The sequence below is a fragment of the Andrographis paniculata genome, unplaced genomic scaffold, assembly GCF_009805555.1.
Source record: "Andrographis paniculata isolate CXL003 unplaced genomic scaffold, ASM980555v1 Contig73END, whole genome shotgun sequence".
In the NCBI taxonomy this organism is placed as follows: domain Eukaryota; kingdom Viridiplantae; phylum Streptophyta; class Magnoliopsida; order Lamiales; family Acanthaceae; genus Andrographis; species Andrographis paniculata.
In genome coordinates, this window is record NW_026137610.1 from 147,909 (window position 1) to 167,704 (window position 19,796).

Here is a 19,796-nt window from a genome sequence, read left to right on the forward strand (position 1 = left end):
CTGTTACCAAACCACATAAAATCTGTCTTTTTTATTTATTTTTTTTCTCATTTTCTCCTAACAAAATCCAAAATAACCTGAGTGACAAGTAATAATACACACATGCATTTATCCTTGCATTGGATACGACACCCTACCGGAGAGGCATCTCAAGGCTCCACAATACAATGGCAAATCAAAGTCCTTCGCCAGTTTACCAGCAGCAGCATATTTATCTGTCATCCTTCATCAAAGACATCATCACCAAGCCAACAGCGCATGCACGAGAAAGCGAGACATCATCACCAAGCCAGACAGCACATGCACGAGAAAGCGCGGAATCTACCAGCTTGCAGCCTCATATTCATCGGTAACACTCTCAGACACCACCACCAAACAAGCTTCTCATGGATCATTACTGCCTCTGTGTTCTATCAAGAATTCCACCCCGCCTGGAGCTGGAGATCATTCTCTTTAGCTGTTTTGCAATCTGTTGCCATCACTATTTCCAAATCCAATGACTCCGCTACAAAGCCAGCTTTGCTTAAGCTTTACATTACATTAATGTCAAATTATGTACCAAATGTGTGCACCTGTTTTTCTGATGCCACTGCAGCAGACATAATACTATAGTTTGGGCAAGATCAAGATCACATGCATGCTCAACTTGCAAGGAATTAGAAATGAGCATACAACTTATCGCACTAACAACATGATATGAATAATGTAACAAAATAATAGTTCAGCATTTCCAGTATGTTTTCTACCTATCTTTTGTACAGCCATTTGTGCTTTTCTACCCGTGTGATCCAATAATGATCTAACGTCACTGATCAACATGATTAGTTCTTTTCATTTTCAGTGCAATCCATCAGCTCACTGGAACCCGCCAAAAAAATCCAACCCACTTGAAGCAGAACCTTTATGAACAGCTATGTCATAAAAAATGAATAGCTAAACATTTACTTGGGGAGGCGGTATTGGTAACTGTGCCAACGGGTATTCAGAAAAGAACTGCGGAAGCTCTATGTCCGAAGGGTCAATTCCAGGAATTGCCATGTACACATCTTCTGTGGTGAATGGAATGCTGCAAGAAAGTCAATAGAGGAGATAAACAATCCGTGGAGGAAGAAACATCACTTCTAATTGATAGCAATCAAAAGCACAAATTTATGGAGGGATCATTCTACTGCAACTTTTGAGATGGTTAAATATCATTTTCTTTTCTACCTTGTTTCTTCTAGATAACACTAAGCAACAGTTAAAATTTTCACAAATGTGTGCTGCTAAAAACTCATGCTAATGCTGCCAACTCTACCAGAAATACTGAGACAAAGGGCATTGTCAATATAGAAGCAAGGGATAAACTAGTAAGCAATAAGCATTCCATTCAGCTACATGATATCATTGTTAGGGGCCTAGGGAACCTTGAGAATCTCAGGCACCACCAAGTATGGATTTGACAACTCATCATAAAAGATAAACATTCTTGAAACCCAAGCTTTTTTTCATTAATAGAAGTATGATCATTGTGTTGCCACATTTTCAATACAGATAGGAATTTACCCCAAGTCATCATCCAATAAGAATGAATTGGATGACGACAGATTTTGTGAATCCTTGCTCACAATCTCTCTCATCTGAGCTACAACCTGCAAAAAATCACAACAAAAAAACTGAATCTTTGCATAATAGTTGGCATGTTAAATATGAATATACATATATTGGGCAGGATGTTTATGTATCTTTACAACTTAATGAAACAGTAAGACTCAAAAGATAAAACTTATGGATCTAAACATAATCAATCTGTTCCCTGTATAACAGCCAAAATCATAGTCCATGAGTTGTGAAGGCTAGCTCTCTCTGCTCAGACCACATGAGATAGATTTACAGAACACACAGGTTTAAAAAAAAGTTTGTTAACTTGCTTCAGCACTTTATCCAGTCCCCTGAGACTTCAAATTAACTTGCATATGAAGGAAACAATTCAGCATTTCTGAGCAAAATGCAAATATCCAAAATACTTGCCTCAGTTGAGACACTTTGAGTCCCATATTTATCATCCCAGTACATTGTGCTTATCCGATAGATTTGTCTTACAGTCAATTTCTGCCAAAGTTGCCAATATATATATATATATATATATAGAAAGAGGGAGAGAGAGAGAATAAAAGTTTAGTCTAAGAAGATTAGTCATGCAGTCACCCATTCCAGGAAAGAAGTTATGCAAAAGTAAGGGCATAATAGTATAACCGCTGGTTAACAATAAGTCATACCGGACAGAGATCCTGTCTTATTTCTTCTAAAGATTTCTTCCTCTTTTGATGTATAACCTATTGAACAGCATAATATGTAAGAAATTACATGTTCAAGAATTCAAACTTAGCAGACAGAACAAAGCAAAAGTACCAGCCATACCAAAAATCCAACAGCCTGTCTAATGAAGTTTAGCTCATGCCAAGAGGTTCCAGCAAACTGCGTTCAGCAATAGTTCAGTTAAAAGAACATAAAGCTCAGTGTGTTCTAAGAGGAAATGTCAAAGAACCGTGCATAGATACCTCTTCTGTTGCATTGACTATCCATTTTTCCAATTCAGCTAGACCAGATTTGACATATTCACCATTTGAAAAGGTGCAGCATTCCCGTCTAAGCAGAAGACTGCCACAAAAGTATGTGTAGACTTCCTCATTGTTTATCAGGAACTATGATGTACACTACCATACGATGAAGAAATTACCTGTTAAATAACTGTATGTTGATAAAGGAGAAGACCTGTGTAATGAGCTTCCTGATGAAAAATGAAGGAACCTGAAGATGTATCCATTCAATCAACATATGACATGACAAACAAAAATGCAAGAAATCACAGTGAGAAAACATGCATACATAGTTTTCTTGCAGCCGACTCATTAATGAGTCTAAGAATTTGATGATGCTATCCCACTCAGTACTTGGTAATTGTTGAGCAATGCCACTAGGAGATCTGGTTGACTTTCCACCATGAACTCGTTGGTTTTTTGGTGCCTTCTCAAAAACAAAGAATGTATAAGCAATTATTAGGAATAAAGTTTTGAGACAATTTAGAGTATCTATTATGAAGTGTTTCATGCAGGAGAAAATTCTTCCAACACAACAATGCAGTTGAAGGGTTGTGAAAAACTATCTCAAGGACACTCCAACTCGTTAAATCTCTCATTTTAATAAAGTAGAATTTGAACATTCTCCCTCAAGGTCATTTGGAGGCAGAGGTGTCAATGATCTCGGCACTGGATTGAAAGTTGCTTTGTTTGAAACAAACTTTTGCATCCCTGTACTGGTTTTAGGCTTCAACAACTAAAAACCAGTTTGATGGGAAGTGCCGGAAGGCATAATATTTGGTATTGATGTAGCAAACACTAGTATTGAAATAAGATCACCCAATTACGGGTTGGTTTTTTTACAGCACAAATTTCCTAATTCAGAGCATGATATGTTCCTATTTAATTCACAACATAAGAATATGCTGTTGTACAAGAAATAAACAAAATTCCAAGCTTTATCTTTCATAAAAGCAAACACCACGAAGTGGCAGTGGTTGGGTGTTTTCAGATATTTCAATCCATTGATAGAACTTATGTTTATAACCAAAAAGAGACTTAACCAAAACGTCGTACACCATGACCTCTAGCATTCAATGAATATTATGATCAATGTGTTTTTATAAGAAGTACTATCTGGAGAACAAAGAAGTTGCTTGATTCTTTGAAATAGGGAAAACTTTTAAACCCCGGTGAAGAGCCCCCATGGAGAGAAACAAAATAGACACTAGAGAAAATCCAAAAACCAGAACCAGCCAGCAAGCCCAGTTCCTTTCCCTTTCTGCTTAACCAATTTACACCCTAGTTTGATCAATTAAATCTAGATCACATACAAGTGCCAGGGAGTAAAGATTAAGAAACCACCTGAATGCATTGTCCCAGTAATGGAGATATTTCCTTCTTCAAATTGTCACGGATCAAGCCAAATATCTTCTCCACACAAGCCGTCAATTGTTGTTTGAACAATAGAGCCGGAAATTTTGCTTCCATATGGGATAAAGCATCTTCTAATCCAATACGTCTTAAAGCAGACTTTGTTCCCTATTTAAGAAAAAGATTTAGTCACTTATGTAACAATATACTTGTACTTTTTTCTATATGCACTTGCAAGAGCATTCAGGTAGCAACATAGGAATCGCTGAAGAAAATATAGGTTGGGATTATAGGTTGAATCGCAAAGAGAAAATATTAGAGAGCAAGATAATACTATGACGTAGACCACATGAGAGAACTGATCAGCTTTCTGCAGACCATCTTCATCATGAGGAACACATTATTTCATGCATTCATCAAATCACACCAAATGCGATGATACTAAAATATATATATATATATAATGAGAAAATCATATAAAATTAGATGTAACAGGGTGATCAGCCCATGGAAAATATCCACATCTACACACAAAGTGCTAAATTAAAACCACTACTCATGCGAAGCACACCCAACTTACTTGCAGTAGCCTTCCATTCACAAATGTAGAGCCTGCCGTATATTGATGCCCAGAAGTAAGGAACCCATTTGATCGTAAGTTCCGTTGGAGAAGGCACAAGAGAGCAGATGCATTGGATAACCAGTAAGGAAAAGCACCATCCCTATCACCAGCCTGAAACAACAATTATAACTCAAAAAAGCCACCATGCATGCAGCTTTAACACAAATTATAAATTCTTACAAGTAGTTAGATATTGAACATGTACAGGAACTAACTTCCAGATAACAATAAAAGATAATAACAGTTCAAAGAACAGTGGATATGAGATGACCATTATAGTATTGCATTTCAAGTAATTGTCTTTTATGACATCAGTGAAGCAATCACCTCCAAAACATTATTGATGCTCTCGATTATGAAGTCAAATATAACAGTTCTTTCAGACTCAAAGGCATTCCAATGAAGTAGACATCTGTATATGACACAGGCCGCGATTGGTTTGCCATCCTTGAAGCCTAGATTCTCTTTAATACAGTGCAAAAGTAATTCTCGATTTCCCTGTAACAGTTTATTACATAAAGAAAAACAACTTAATAGCTAAATATAGAGTAATACAATCAATAGCCCCAGTGGAAAGAATTATAAGAGCTGCAGTGTTAAATATCCATGAGAAAGCGTACCTGATGCCTTTCAATTCCCAACTTTGTTCTGTAAGATTCAGAAAATCCTTGAGCCAGTGGACGAATGTATTTGGATGGGGTAGGTGATTCCTGGATAAGTCACAAGAAAATTTCAGATGGGAAAAATAGATATTTCCTGGTGGGTGAAACACACACCAACTTACATAAGACTTGTGTTCAGCAGAGGTATGAAGTGCTCCAGAAAACCGCTGCTTGAAGAGAGGGGGAAAAAAGGTGCAAATTAAAACTATGATCATTCAGAAACAAAAATATTCAATTTGGTGCCAGAGGAATCAGAAATTATATGTCCATGAACCTGTACAGTTATGTTTATAGAACTATATAATATAAGATAGTTAAGAATACTTACTTCAGGGAGTGGTTTGGCATATCCACCTCCATTACTATTGGGAGAGACATTCAATGCCTTTTGGCGAAGAACATGATTCTCGTCCTCTAGATTTGACAACTTATCTTGCATACTGATGCAAAAGAATAAGATATATCATGAACTATCAAACACAAAAACTTCCATATGAAATTGAGATTCGGGGCACTGTGAAAAGAATGGTGTTTCTCTTGAACCTTTTTATTTATTTTTCTTTGCACTAGACAAGGGACAAAGTACTGTGGAAAGTATTCTCTGACAGCAGAGCTAATAAATCTTTTAAGGTCTTTTTACAATACCTTTGCAAATTTAGCTGGAGTTGTGAACATGTGGTTTCAACATCCTTCAATTTTGCAATGGTACTTCTTGCATCTTCTTTAGCTTGGGAGAGCTCAGCCTCCAGCATAGAGTTTTTCTCAGCTAATGCACTAAGGGAATTCTGCAAAGTAAATTAAAGGGTCAACGGGTTTCTAGTGAGAAATCTACTAAGCAAGTTTGACATCTCACATACAGTAGTAATAAGAGCATTAAAAGGTCCTGGAAATGCCCAAAACAACTGGACTAACCGAGAGAAGGAATGTACCAAACAATGCAGAAACCAAATAAAACCTCAAGTTATGAAAGGCTCTACAAAAGTTCTTAGCAAATCTTTACCAAAGTAAGACATAAAAGACAACCAAAAAATCTATACCCCACCGTCAAAGGTAAGCTCAATACTCTATATGCTCTAATGAAAATGAAACAAACTTGATGTATTATTGTTTGCAACAAGTTAGCATGTATATAATAAAATAAATGTACACGATAAATAAAATTCTTATCAGCAGAAACCAGAAACTATATGCCTCTCATTCAATCACTGAAACGCAAAAGTGAAAGACACTTGTAATAGTATAGGCGAATAGATTATATATGCTCATGAGAGAATTACAACTGAACAATCAATGAGCTAACACTTTGACAAGTCAATAGAGCTGAACATCCAAGCAAAAAAGATGGTGAAAATTACCTTCAAAATTGTATTTTCATTTTTCAATTCAGTAACAGAAAAAACATCTCTCTCTAGTGCAGTTCTTTCGTTAGTTGACAATTCAAGTTGCCTCTGTAAAACCATATTCTTATTGAACTCGTTAAGGGTTGCAAGCTTGGCTGCATCTAGTTCCAATGTCAAAGATTCTACAGCCTTTTGAAGTTTGGACACTTCTACTAGTTTAGCCTCATCATTAGACACCTGAAACTCAAACAGGAAATCAAATAAAAACTCAGTAAAAATCATAACAAAAGAGCAAAGAATGCACAAACTCAGTACTGGCAAGAATGAAAAAATGCTAAAAAGTTAAAAATATAAAATAAAATCATAAGCTGTCACAAGGGATATATAGACTCACCAGTTGCAAACGAACAAATACAATGTATATATTTGAAGATCAAACAAAATAACGGAAACGTTACTCCAACAAGTATAGCACATGCAGGACCGAATAACTAACGGTAAAAAAAATGGGTACTCATCCAAGCACAAAAGAAGAATTCGCCAACAAGAATCAACATGAGGTTTACAGGATTATATGAACCTTTTTAGACCATAAAAGTCGGGGTGCCCATAACTCACTTTCTGGGGGTGAAAAAAAAATTCATATTAAATAATCATACTCATGTCAGAATAGAGCAAGGCCAAATGTTTTCTCTATGGGTGTGTTTGGTTGGGACTTTAAATTTTGAGTTGAAATTTGAATAGTAAAAAGTTTGAATTTGAATAGTTGTATAATGTGATATAAATAGGTGTTGATGTGATGTTTTGAATATAAAAAATAAAAAATATGTATTTGATTTGATATTTTTTGGGGAAAAATTTGCAGTGAAATAGTAAAAATCTTAAGGTGTATTTGTTTGGAGGGTTTGGATTTTGGATTGGGAGTTGAATAGCAAAAATTTTGAACGTAAATAGTTGTATGATGTGATATAAATAGATGTTGATGTGATGTTTTGAATGTAAAATTAATTTTTAGTATAATATAAAATATGAAAAATAGGTGTTTTATTTGATGTTTTTTGGGAGAAAAAATTAAATGAATAGTAAAGTTTCGGGAAAATCCTCCAAACAAACACACCCTATATGGATAGATTTATGACTGAAACCACATAAATACGTTCAATACAAATCACGTCCTGCTGCCTCAGCTAATATATAATGACGGAATAAGCATTACTTTAGTTGATCCAATAAGTGGGATTAAGAAGAAACCTAAAAATGAATAAGTTTTTGAAGATAAATAATACCCTTATCTTTTTCTCCAAATGCAATCTCCAAGTAAGATCCTCTATTTGCTTCTCCAGTTTGCCTTTCGCCAATCGCAATGCGCCAGCCTCATTAGCCTCCTGTATAGAATACAAAAGGAATCATGACTGAAAGTGCACGATGCAGAATCTCCCAAACACTAGTAATCAAGATTAGACAGAGCATCCAAAGACTTGGGATAGCAAATAGAAGATACATCATAAATTGATGCCCACAACCCAATGTGCTTTGTTTTTAAACTTCCCCAAGACAATTTCCAACACGCAATTTTTCTCAAACAAAGTTTTCCTGTCTTGCATTGAGAAAGAAGGATAATTCAAAACCCAATAATTATCTATACTAAAAATCAGAACTTTGTAAAAGCTCTACAGAACATTTTCATAATACCCATACATATGCAAGTGTGTAAATTCATAGTCTAAAAACAAATTATTATTTCTGAAGGTCATATACCCACCATAATGTAAACAGCAGCTGAATCATATAACTAATAAAAATTAAATTATCAAATTAGGCTGCTAGTGAGTGACACGACAACATATAATCACCTTCTTAAGCTTCCTGAGTTCTCTCTTTGCAACCTTTTGTCTCCAGAGGCACTGTATTGATATAATGCTTGACTGACGATTACGATAACGAGAACGGACCTTGAACATCTTCCAACAAGCCTGGTGTAAATGCCAATAATTTAGCAACAACATAGATTCCATCCACAATACCCATATTATCTTGTATATCATGCATATACATGCACACTAGCATAAAACTACTGTAGAAATATATTGAATCTACAGTAAACAGTTCAGCCATTTTCAATTGACTATTATGCTCCCCTTGTACAGGAAACATGACCGAATGATGTAACTGAAAACTCCTTGAACCCCACAATAATTCAATACACTCATGGCAACTAGCATTTTTGTTTCAAATAAGTGGAGCAGTTCTAGTGATGCTTAACAACAGTAGTAAACCGCGATACATTAGTGGACCGGACAACATTCCATTAATTCCATAAGCAAATAATTCAAACACATATGTTCACCTGGATAAGAGTTGCAGCTCTGTGTTCCTTCCTATACAAAAACTTCTGGCGAGTAGAAAAGGCACGGATGCTAGCTTGTATAAATAAAGAAGCTGAACTGAGCTGCAAATATGCATGCCTGAAAAACCACCATCTGAAATATTTCTGAATAACAATGGCAGCAGCGTTCTCCCGCATTGAAGAGAACTTCTTTCGAGCAAAATGACCTGCAAAAAATTAGAATCGTATCAACAGATGCTTGATCTAGGCCCAATCAATGTGTCCAAAGACTAGAATCAGAGAACAATATGAAAATTAGCTGTACTAACTTCCAACAAAATCTTACAGCATCATTTTGGACTGGGTATTACTTCTGAATAACAAATTTCTCAAGATACAGATTATTATTCTAATACAATAATAGTCATGTCATATCACCTGTGAGCTAACCCAAACTTATAAACAACCACTACAAAGATGGATGTCTAAGAAAACAAGTGGCTCTTGCAGTATCAATTTCTCATACCAAAAAGTAGACAAGACAACAAAAATGACAAAGCAACTTTTTGATAATCCTAACACAGGCCTTAGAATACAACCTCTGCAACAGGCTTGCAGTGAAATTGCAGCTGCACGACTTGTAACAAAATCCCTGTGGGTGAGAAATGTTCGCAGGCGGCCCTGAATACGTTTGGCTGCCAAATCTAAAACCTCAGCACGATGTGAGTCTAATATGCCAATTTGACCAGCCCTAAGGAAAACCTTGGACTTCCCCAACTGTAAAACACCAGCTGAACCTTGTCAACTAACAGCATTCAATAAGCTACAAAATGGTAATAGTGTAACGACTAACACCAATGTAAGAGTTCACCAGTAACTTTCAGCATGACAAACCTGAAAATTCTCAAGCTTTAATCTCTGCAGTATATGCTGAGTCATGGTTTTGTCATCATAACTGCCATTATAAAGGACAAATTAAACTAAGCAAGCCCAATCAACTTATAAATGAATGTTTTATCATAGTAACTGCCATGATAAAGAACATATCAACTAAGCAAGCCCAATCAACTTATAAATGAACTTGAAATTTAAATAACATGAGCATAAAGAATACAAGGATATGAAACAATGTCTTAGAAGAGAAAAACAGAAAAGAAACTTAAGCAACCAAAGTGCTATATAATTGACAAGAGCTGATCAAAATAGGTGCACAACACTACCTTAGACAAGCCAACCTTTTGTCCATCCTAGTCCAAAATCTAATCAGCTGCTTACTCATCATCACAGATGATCTTATTATGACACATTTCCATAGCATCTTAATGTTGTTCTTGACATTATCATTTAAAAAGTTACTATAAAAAGCAGTCAAGTTTATAACAAAAAACAAATAAAAATAAAAAGAGAGATTAAAAAAAAAAAAAATTAAGTGCCTTGACATTCTGAAACATTATCTAGTTACAAACACATTACAAAAGATGAAAACTTGATAAACAGAGTGAGTAGAATTTCAACCATACCATTCATCCATGATATCTAATGCAAGTATGCCAAACCGATCCACAAACTCATGATAAGTTTTTCGTGTGGGGTATCCAGCCAAACTTATGCGGACAGCCTCTAAAACACCCTGCAAGAAAATCAGAACATAACATTAGACCTTAGGAAGTTATCAATATCTTATATTTAGGGGTACAAATCAATTGACTGACAGAGGCAGACATTCATTGCCTCATCATATCTAAACCATACACATTGTAAAAGCCAATCGTAATTCATACATCCGATCTTTTCATCAAATTAATAAATTTACAAAATTAACAATAATAAGATCAAAGATAATATGCTCCAAACAACAGTTGATTGACACCCGGATTCATCGAGCAATGGCATGTTACAGAAGAAAGATACCTTCACAGATTAAATTGGAATATAAATTGACAACTTGCGGCAGAAAAGTAAATAAATAAAACAGTTTCATGACAAGTAGAAAGAGTGATTGAAGTACAAAAATAAAAAACTTGCTTCAGGAAAACCATGTAAGGGAAAATGGGTTGGTGTACTAACCCCACATCGCAACTGGTGTAGGATGCTCTGATTCTCAAATTTATGTGGTTTATTTAGTGAGTTTGGCTTCACACACCGAATGTAGTGAGGCTCTGTTGAACTGAGGGTTTCCATAAGAGCTTGAAGTTGTTGCTGCAAACAAAGTTTCAAATGTAAAAATGTCTAGAGCAGTCCAGTACATGGTGGGTGCATACACACTTGTCAGAAGCATATATATAATTTTAGTAAACCAACAGGGCGGCATGGATAACTCAATCAAAGAAGTCATATTTCCATATCATAGAAGAAACCATCTCATCACTTTGTATAGAATCCATATCAACACAGTAACAAAAACACTCAGCTAGCAACCAGTATATTGACAGCTTAATAAACAAATGCAGCATTCTTATTGCCAGCAGAACTGTACAAATTATGAATAATGAATAGGTTAGAAGAATATCCACATCAATGTTGGCTTAATTCTTTAGGTAGAAATGAGACTTTATATTACTCTACGAAATGCCAAAGTATCAGGTAAGCTGCAGAAATTAAAAATGTCCAACTTTTCTGCAGAACAAACAATTCGGTACAGCTCTCCAAAACCGAACAGCAAGCCACAATAATAGGCACTGAAGATATAAATAGATTATAAAAAATAATGACAGAAGACGGAGATCATAATTGTAGCTGATTAACTTTGTTGTTTGTACAAATTTGACCTACCAATGCACGTCAACATTGTATGACTTAAATGCAACCAAAAATAAATAATTAAACTATGCACTCCATAAAATGAATTAGTGTACGTGCTGGAATTACTTCCAACAGGACAAGCCCCACCTAATTAATATCTGAAGATTTTGGTTGCTCAAACTTACAACTTTTTTTCTTTAGAGCTCGCAGAAATTTCCAAAGTAGAAAAATTAGAGATACCTTAAATCGAGTGGCCACCGATGAAAACTTATATGATGATCGAGAAGATTCTTCTGGTAAAGGAGGAAAAAGCCCTGCTATAAAAGAGCATCTGGAAGAAGCTAATAAATCACAATGCTCCACCACAACATAATCCCGGTTTTTCTCTAAAAATGTGTCCGTCTGGTAGTTCACCTGGAGAAGGACCAACGCTAGTGAAAGTAAATAACCAGCAATAACCACTGTATAGAGCACAATCATACCATCTCAATTGTGAGATTGTAATGCAGGATGTACCTTGCCAGCATAATGAGATATAGTAAAGTCAGTTTCAGAAAACTTGGCTTTCTCTAAACGTGGATGGGACCGAAAGTTCCGAAATAGCTTGTTTGCAAAGGTTTCATGGGTTGATCTGGGAAACATGCTACATGATAAATGATAAGTTAAGACATTAAGTGACAAGAGCAAGATATGATATGACAGAAGAGAACTCAAGAGTCTACCAAGCTTCATCCAACAGAGCAATTATTCCTATGGGTTTCTGCAAAATGAAATCACCAATGCGTTAATTTAAACCAAAACAACTTTAAAAAATTTAGAAAGTGGGCAGGAGAATACCTTTTCTATCAAATCCAAAACATCTTGGTTGTCAATAAACTCAATATAGCTCCATTGGATTTTTTCTCTTTGATACTCCTCCTGCTCCATTTTAAACACATGCTGGAAAACAAGCCCAATAAAATTGTCAACAAACAAAGTGCTCACACCTAAGGACATACAATTTAGCATCACTATCATTGTTCCACCTCATACTTCGGAGAGAGTGAGGAATAAAATATCAAGAAAACGAGCATCTGACCTCATTAAAATGTTGTTGGAGCTTCTCATTTGCAAAGTTAATGCAAAACTGCTCAAAACTGTTTGAACGATAGCAGGACAACAATTAGTTGACAAGCACAGAGGTAAAGATGTTCACAAGCAAAGAAAATGAAGTTGATATGTGAAACTTCCAGAACAAAAAACATGATTATATCACAAAACCCAGATACACAATTTGAATTATGTACCACAGATATAATGCTGATGGCCTAGAACCTTAAAAACAAAACCTATATCAATAAAGATTAGGAATCACTGAGAGTTATTTTATGAGCATCTGAGCATCATCAAAAGCTCTTCCAGCATAAGAGTTTAATGTCTAAATCAATTTTATTGATGATTGGCTCCACACTTTGTCCAATACTATAGATAACTTTCAAGAACAGAGGATATACAAAAGCAATGAGGTCATTTGCACTCACTGAGCTTCTTTACCAAAATATAATAAGTTAAACTTGTCTGAATGAATAGGAATGGAGGCATGGAGCCAAAAACCAAGAGGACTAGTCGACATTACTAGTGTTCCTTTTTCACCATTTTCTAGAATGGTCCATTTCTGCATAGTTTTTCATAGTGTAAACTGAATTCATGAATCAGAACATTTTCTGGAAATAATGATAATAATTAAAATAAGAAGAAGAAGAAGAAGTTAAATTGGGAAATGATATAATAATCATTTACCTGTTCGCCTTAAAGCACTCAAACCCATAAATGTCAAGGACTCCAATCTGTATCTTAGAATCATGATCTTGTCCGACAGATTTGTTTATCTTCTCAACAAGCCTGGAATAATGAAACAATTAAGACCTTATCCTCATATTACAGTTTAATTAATGAGCATGCATAAATTTTCAACAGACCAATCAAACAGCCGAGAATATATGGTCTTTGCCAAAGCATCCCGACCAGCCAGCGCAGCATTGCAGTCCAGAGCTTTGACAATTATCCCCTCATGAGTTTGAATAGACCGTGTTGTAAGTGTGGCTATCAGATGATTAACATCACATCTGAATTAAGAGGTAAAGCAATCAAATGCTTACAACAGTGTAAGAACATGCACAAGCCAAGCTTGCAAGAAGAGCATTGTTAGCACAATTGAAATATCAAAGAGGAACTACAGGACATTCTAAAAACCATTAATGAAATTAAAGAAGAGCAGGAAGCAACAGAAACTGATCGTAAATATCTATATAAAAAATCACACAATAGGAACAATGCTAATCAAGAATGCAAACAAATCAAAAAATTGGAACAACAAATCAGACACCATTCAACTAAGCACCAAAGGCTCACACACCAGAAAAAACAAATGAATGCACGATGTGCGCCCTCCATACGCACCATTTACAGCTATGAAGTAGATGATAAATGAACAAGAAAAGAACAAAGGAAAGGTTTGCAAGCAGCTTGCACACCTAAAAAGATCAGCAGCCATCTGCAGATGAATATTAGACTTCTGATCCTTGACAACTGATGAATCATGCTCTTTTCCAGGAGAAAACTCTACATTTCCCAGATGTAAAATACCAGCCAAGGTTCGAAATATTGCTTCCTGAAAATGGAAATTAATAAGGGAGAAAAACAAAATAGAAGATAACAGGAACAGGAGACAAAATCCAGATGCACAGTAAACAAACCTGCTCAATGTCACTGATGCCGACAATATCCATTGCCCTTCTCGTTTTTGCATATTCTTCAGCATTGCTCACTCCATCTAAGTCATAAGTCTTACTCTGATTCAAGTAATGAAACTCGCTGGGATGGCCTAGATTGTACTTTTCTGCATCCTAAAGAACATATCAGAAACGCAAACTTAACACCCCAAAATGAAGCAATAAAAATAAATAAATAAACATATGAGTTTTATGATTTCAATCAACTTGCTTCACATTGTGAGCACACACACATACGGAAGCATGAAGATTCATGATGTATGAGATTATGCAAGCGAGCAACAGACTTGGAAATTACCCTTCCGGATGCACACAATTGATAGAAACAGTGGTAATTTCTCTCACGGTCAGTTATTTGAACAACACGAGATCGTTCAAGAAGGTATGTTCTTATCGCTGCTCCTGAAATTCTTCCATTTGGGTCAAACTGGATCTCAACAAACTTACCAAAGCGACTGCAGGGAAGCACAATTAATTTTTTAATTTATGCATCTAAACCCCAAAAAGTACTAATAGGTATAGCTTTAAAAATACTTCCATCAAGCAATACTGAAGGGAATTAAGCAAATAAAATAAAGAATCACACATGAACCAAAACACACATAAGGTTTCCACTTTCTGATAACATATTGAATCAGATTAAGTTGGCCCGGTGCATTCTTACCTTAGACATAACAGAAATACAAGAATTAATCAACACATCCAAACACAATAACTTTTAACATCATGAGTAAACAACACCCAGGCAGAGAGATTCCTTGAGACCACTACTGCAGACATAAACCTTTAAAATGATTTCAACTGATTATTATCAAATAATAGATAACCTTTTTTAAGATCATGTGAGAACAGATTAATATAATGATTATATTCCTTGAATAAGAAAGGGTCATTGTATACTTCAAAGCTGACTTAAGACCAATATCACCACTCTAAGCCATGGATCTTAAATTCAACTCTTCTACCAAAACAATTTGTCTATCTTCAACAAAAATGAAATTAGTTGAATGTCTAACTAGCTACACGTATAAACAAAGGGTGTGTTACTTCAAGGGATTATAAAATCTGTGTTAAACACACCTTAAATGGATCCAAAATATACAGGGAAACACTATATCGAAATAAAATGTCAAATTGGATGAAAAAATATCATGATCAGAAGCAGCAATGCCAAATAACAATTAAACAACAATGCTTGCCATCCTTTACCATATTACAAGAATCATTAGCAGATATAAGCATTCCCAAGTTAAATAGCATTGAGAAATACCTTGAATTATCATTTCTGAGGGTTCTTGCATTGCCAAATGCTTCCAAAAGTGGATTTGACTACAATGATGAAAATTGGGAGTTATCTTACTCTTCAATGAAACAATGTTTTTAAGAAGTAGGACAAAAGTATACCATGTAATGATTCTGAATCTGAAGTATATTATTGAATACGAATGTTCTGGTTCATACCACAGCATACAGTTTTTCCAGATAACCAACAGTAAAATACATAACTAATTATATGGCACAATTGAAAAAGTAAAATCCTACCTCCAGAACTTGTTGTTCAACCGTTATGTCATCATCGGCAGCACGACCACCAACATAAGTGAGATATTGCATTATTAGCTTAGTAGTCTCAGTTTTTCCAGCCCCACTTTCTCCACTAACCAGAATAGACTGACTACAACCATCGGACATCATTGCTCTGCACCATTACAATTATTATAAACTATCAGAATGCACCTAAGCAGGCTTGATTGTACCAATTATCACAAAAATCTCAACACAACAAACCTATAAGATGCATCAGCCACAGCAAACACATGGGGACTCAGTTCACCAAATGGTGCTCCCTTGTACTGCTCCATCATATGCATATTGTATAAATGAGGAAGCTTTGTGAATGGGTTGACTGCAATCAAAATACTCCCAGTGTACGTCTACAAGGGGCAAAAAACACATGTCAGTGAAAAGGCAAAGAAGTATTAAGCACCTACTCTGGGAATGTATAAAATGCTCAAACTTAAAATTCCTTAGGTTATTTTTTTTGTGGTTTTACCACAGATTTTTACTATTCGGATTCTTTTTTTCCTCTAAAAATATCATATCAAACAATTACTTTTCTTTTTTTATATTATACTACAAATTTATTTTACATTCAAGATATCATATCAACATCTCTTTAATTACATCAAACAACTATTCAAATTCAACTTTTTGCTATTCAAAAATCCAAACCCAAACCCACAAACTAACACACCCAAACTTAAAGAATAAAACTTGAAAAACCCGAGGTAGATCAACCTCAATAAGTACAGAAATTATGGACCAAAGCTCAAAGAATGTCAAAAGTTACAAACAAAATATAAAATAATATATATATAGTATTAAATATGAAACAAATAATGATCATTTGCAAATCACACAGAAGTTTTTTTCAGCATCTAAATTAAGCTTAATGAAGGTATAAGCGCTCCTATTTTCAGGTGTATTAAACTACTTCTTCTTTAGGAAACAAAAACAAAGGCTTCTTAGGAGTGCTTCAAGAAACTTTTTTTGCTGCTTTGGGTCTGCCCGTAAGTCTTAACTGCTTTTGGAGTTTTTTTTTTAAGAGAATCAAAATTTCCTTAAACATTTCAATTCTCAATAAAATCCTAAAAATACAATACCATTTCAATAAACAAGTTTAATTTAAAATAACATGGATAGTATCAACAATACCATGGAACCAGAAGTAGGTGTTCGATGTGTTTTGCATACAACATAAGTTGTTGATTTAATAGCTTAAATGAAAAATAGGGTTGAATGTCATGTTTTTTATGGGGAAATTTTTTTTACAAAAAATGCAAAAATTTAAGTCGGAGACATAATTAACCAGATCCTTACAACGTGACTTTTAATTACTATTCCTAATATGTGTAACCATTCCCCACTTTTGCTTCTGTATTATCTTTTTAAACTTACTGTTGCTACAAATTATGATAAAGGTGTACTTTGATTCAGTGCATTGATTTTCTAATATAGGGGAAAATTTATTATACAACAATTATATCAAAACATAGATGCACTAATAAGAAACAAAGGTACTCATCACATGCTTCATTAGAGAAAAAAAACTAGTTATGGTACGGAGACAGAAGCTAAAAGTAAAACACAGAAAGTATGAGTTATATCTAACCCAAAGCATTGGTGAAGAACGTTATAATATAGTCTGATGGCAACAGAGAGACAATAAGCCAAGTTTAGAATAATAGACCAGCATTTTTCTTCAATAAAAAGTAAAAAACTAATGAATAATATAATTTACTACGTGAAACATTACACAAAACAGTTTGGCGTGAAAGTTCCCATGAGTGAAATGTTCACTTTTCCCGTAAAAGTGTGCTTCCATATAAGGTATAGAAACGTCTATAAGGAACATGCTTCTTCAAGCACAACAACAACAAGAATCAAAGACAATGGTCGGGTGACTAGTTCGCCAGTGACAAGGTACTATCTATTCAACAAGCAGCACCAGTGTCTACCTCGGACCTGGATATATAAGTACTTGAACCAACTGTAGAGTGCAGATTCCAACTTTGTTAGTCATTTACCTCACCAGGGAATGGAGAAGTTAACAACCAATTCCTGTCCACTAAATGCGGTAAAACCATGGACACGACTAAAACTCCCTAATTGAGTTCCAGTGAACACGCCCAAAAAGTAAAATAATAATTTGCTTACATATATTTCATTGAGAGCATATCTTCTCTGGAGATTGTCAAGAACGCCAGGTTCATTCAAATACGTCAGTTTGGTCATGTCGTCCACTCCTCCAAGGTCCCCCTCGGCATCCCGCGGCAGCAATTTATCAGGCACGACCAACACCTAGTCCAAAACATAACTCAGCGACTCAGACGCTGGAAACAAAGGATAAATTGACTCCCATCACAGCGGTTTAGTTCCGAAACAATAACCTAAAAATTGGACCTTTCTCGGAAAAAGCAACAATATTGGTTTGGCTTAACAACAAGACAACCTTTTTTCCGGAAGAAGTGAGGACTTGAACTTGTTTTCCTGCGAAATCAAGAACTTCAGCTGCAACCCAGGCGGAATCCTTGTCAACCACCCACACTTTGGAACCCTGCCTAAGGGCCATTTTGCGAGCAACGTCTCTCGTAATTTCCCAGGTCGGCAAAGATGGCGAAGAAGGAATTTGGAAACAAGGAAGGAACAAAGTTGGAAGCAATCTGCTGCACTCCCTCTAATTTTCCTTCCAGATAGAGGAGATTTTCTATATATTTTGGGAGGTTCCCGCCCCAAGCGATGGGGTTGGAGTTTCGTCGACAGAGTCAAAAATCAAAATAATCAAATCAACGAAAACATAACACACAGGAGTATTATTATTATTATTATTATTATTGTGTTTTTCTAAAAATAAGATATAATAAAATAAAAATATTTGAATCTACTCCGCATATGTTCTCATTCAAATTTTTTTGAAATGTGCAACTGCTTGATGCAGGCTTGCCAAAATTAAAATCGATTCGAAACTACTCGAAAATTTTTAGTTTCGTGTTTGTAAAAAATTGGATCCATCTAAAAAAAATTGTGCATGTCTTATTAAATCGGTAGTGTTTCGCATTGAATTGAAATTATTTATTATTATTATTATTTTAATTTATAATATAAAAAATAAAAATAAATTCTTTTAGGTTAAATTTAAATTTTTTAAAATTTTCAAGTCTTTTTCATATCAAGTTAGAAGAATTTGAAACTAAATTAAATTAATCTAAATCCGACCTGAAGTGTTGTGTTTGGATATAAGATTGGATTTGGATCGACAATTTTTATATTACCTCCGGCATTGATACCATACTTAAGCCCGAAAATACGAATTTATAGCCCTATTTGAAGATCCCATCACCTATTTACTCTCAAGTGAGTAGACATACCTACCATTGGAATTAACATAGGGGTGGGTCATTTTGTAATTTTAGTAAATTCAATAGGTCGATTTTTTATTTTTATTTTTATAATAAAATAAAAAAATTAATATTAAATGAAAATAAATCATTGTATTTAAAAATATATATCTATTATAATAAATTGAAAAATAAAATAAAGAGATTATATTTTATTTATTTTTTGCATCACACATAAGTGATACGACATTACATGTTTGTTTGTTTTAAGTTTTGATTTGAAAGATTTTTTAAATAAAATTGTATAGGTAATAAAAATAATCAAAATATACAATATATTAATTTTTCTAAAAAAATGTGTATATCTAAAACAAACAAACCAACGATTTTCTAAATATTTCTAATATTGTAATTTTAAATTTTAGTATGAGTTTTAATTTATGATCTTGAGGTCTCAAAATTTATTCTCACGATCATACCATAACAACTCTTCATAACATATA

At 34.7% G+C, this 19,796-nt stretch overlaps 1 protein-coding gene across 2 annotated transcripts; it reads right to left on the reverse strand.

Annotated features, from left to right (window-relative positions):
* Positions 1-653: 653 nt before the first annotated feature.
* LOC127265444 (myosin-15) lies at positions 654-18,731 on the reverse strand. Of its 2 annotated transcripts, none has more exons than XM_051295226.1 (38): positions 18,408-18,731; positions 18,113-18,256; positions 16,184-16,329; positions 15,938-16,094; positions 15,666-15,724; positions 14,694-14,850; positions 14,360-14,509; positions 14,138-14,274; positions 13,583-13,729; positions 13,404-13,505; positions 12,703-12,760; positions 12,462-12,563; positions 12,347-12,384; positions 12,141-12,267; positions 11,865-12,038; positions 10,950-11,081; positions 10,403-10,512; positions 9,777-9,837; positions 9,482-9,659; positions 8,904-9,109; positions 8,410-8,529; positions 7,843-7,941; positions 6,572-6,793; positions 5,862-6,001; positions 5,545-5,656; positions 5,339-5,383; positions 5,175-5,264; positions 4,882-5,052; positions 4,513-4,665; positions 3,924-4,100; positions 2,869-3,006; positions 2,720-2,790; positions 2,541-2,640; positions 2,401-2,457; positions 2,259-2,315; positions 2,011-2,091; positions 1,546-1,631; positions 654-1,066 (listed from the first exon to the last, which is right to left on the reverse strand). In XM_051295226.1, exons 1-38 carry the CDS (start codon positions 18,525-18,527, stop codon positions 934-936), a joined length of 4,557 nt encoding a protein of 1,518 aa, XP_051151183.1. In that variant the 5' UTR covers positions 18,528-18,731; the 3' UTR covers positions 654-933. The 2 variants fall into 2 exon arrangements, with proteins under 2 accessions (XP_051151183.1, XP_051151182.1); XM_051295225.1 differs by having other exon boundaries at positions 5,339-5,386.
* Positions 18,732-19,796: the final 1,065 nt, after the last annotated feature.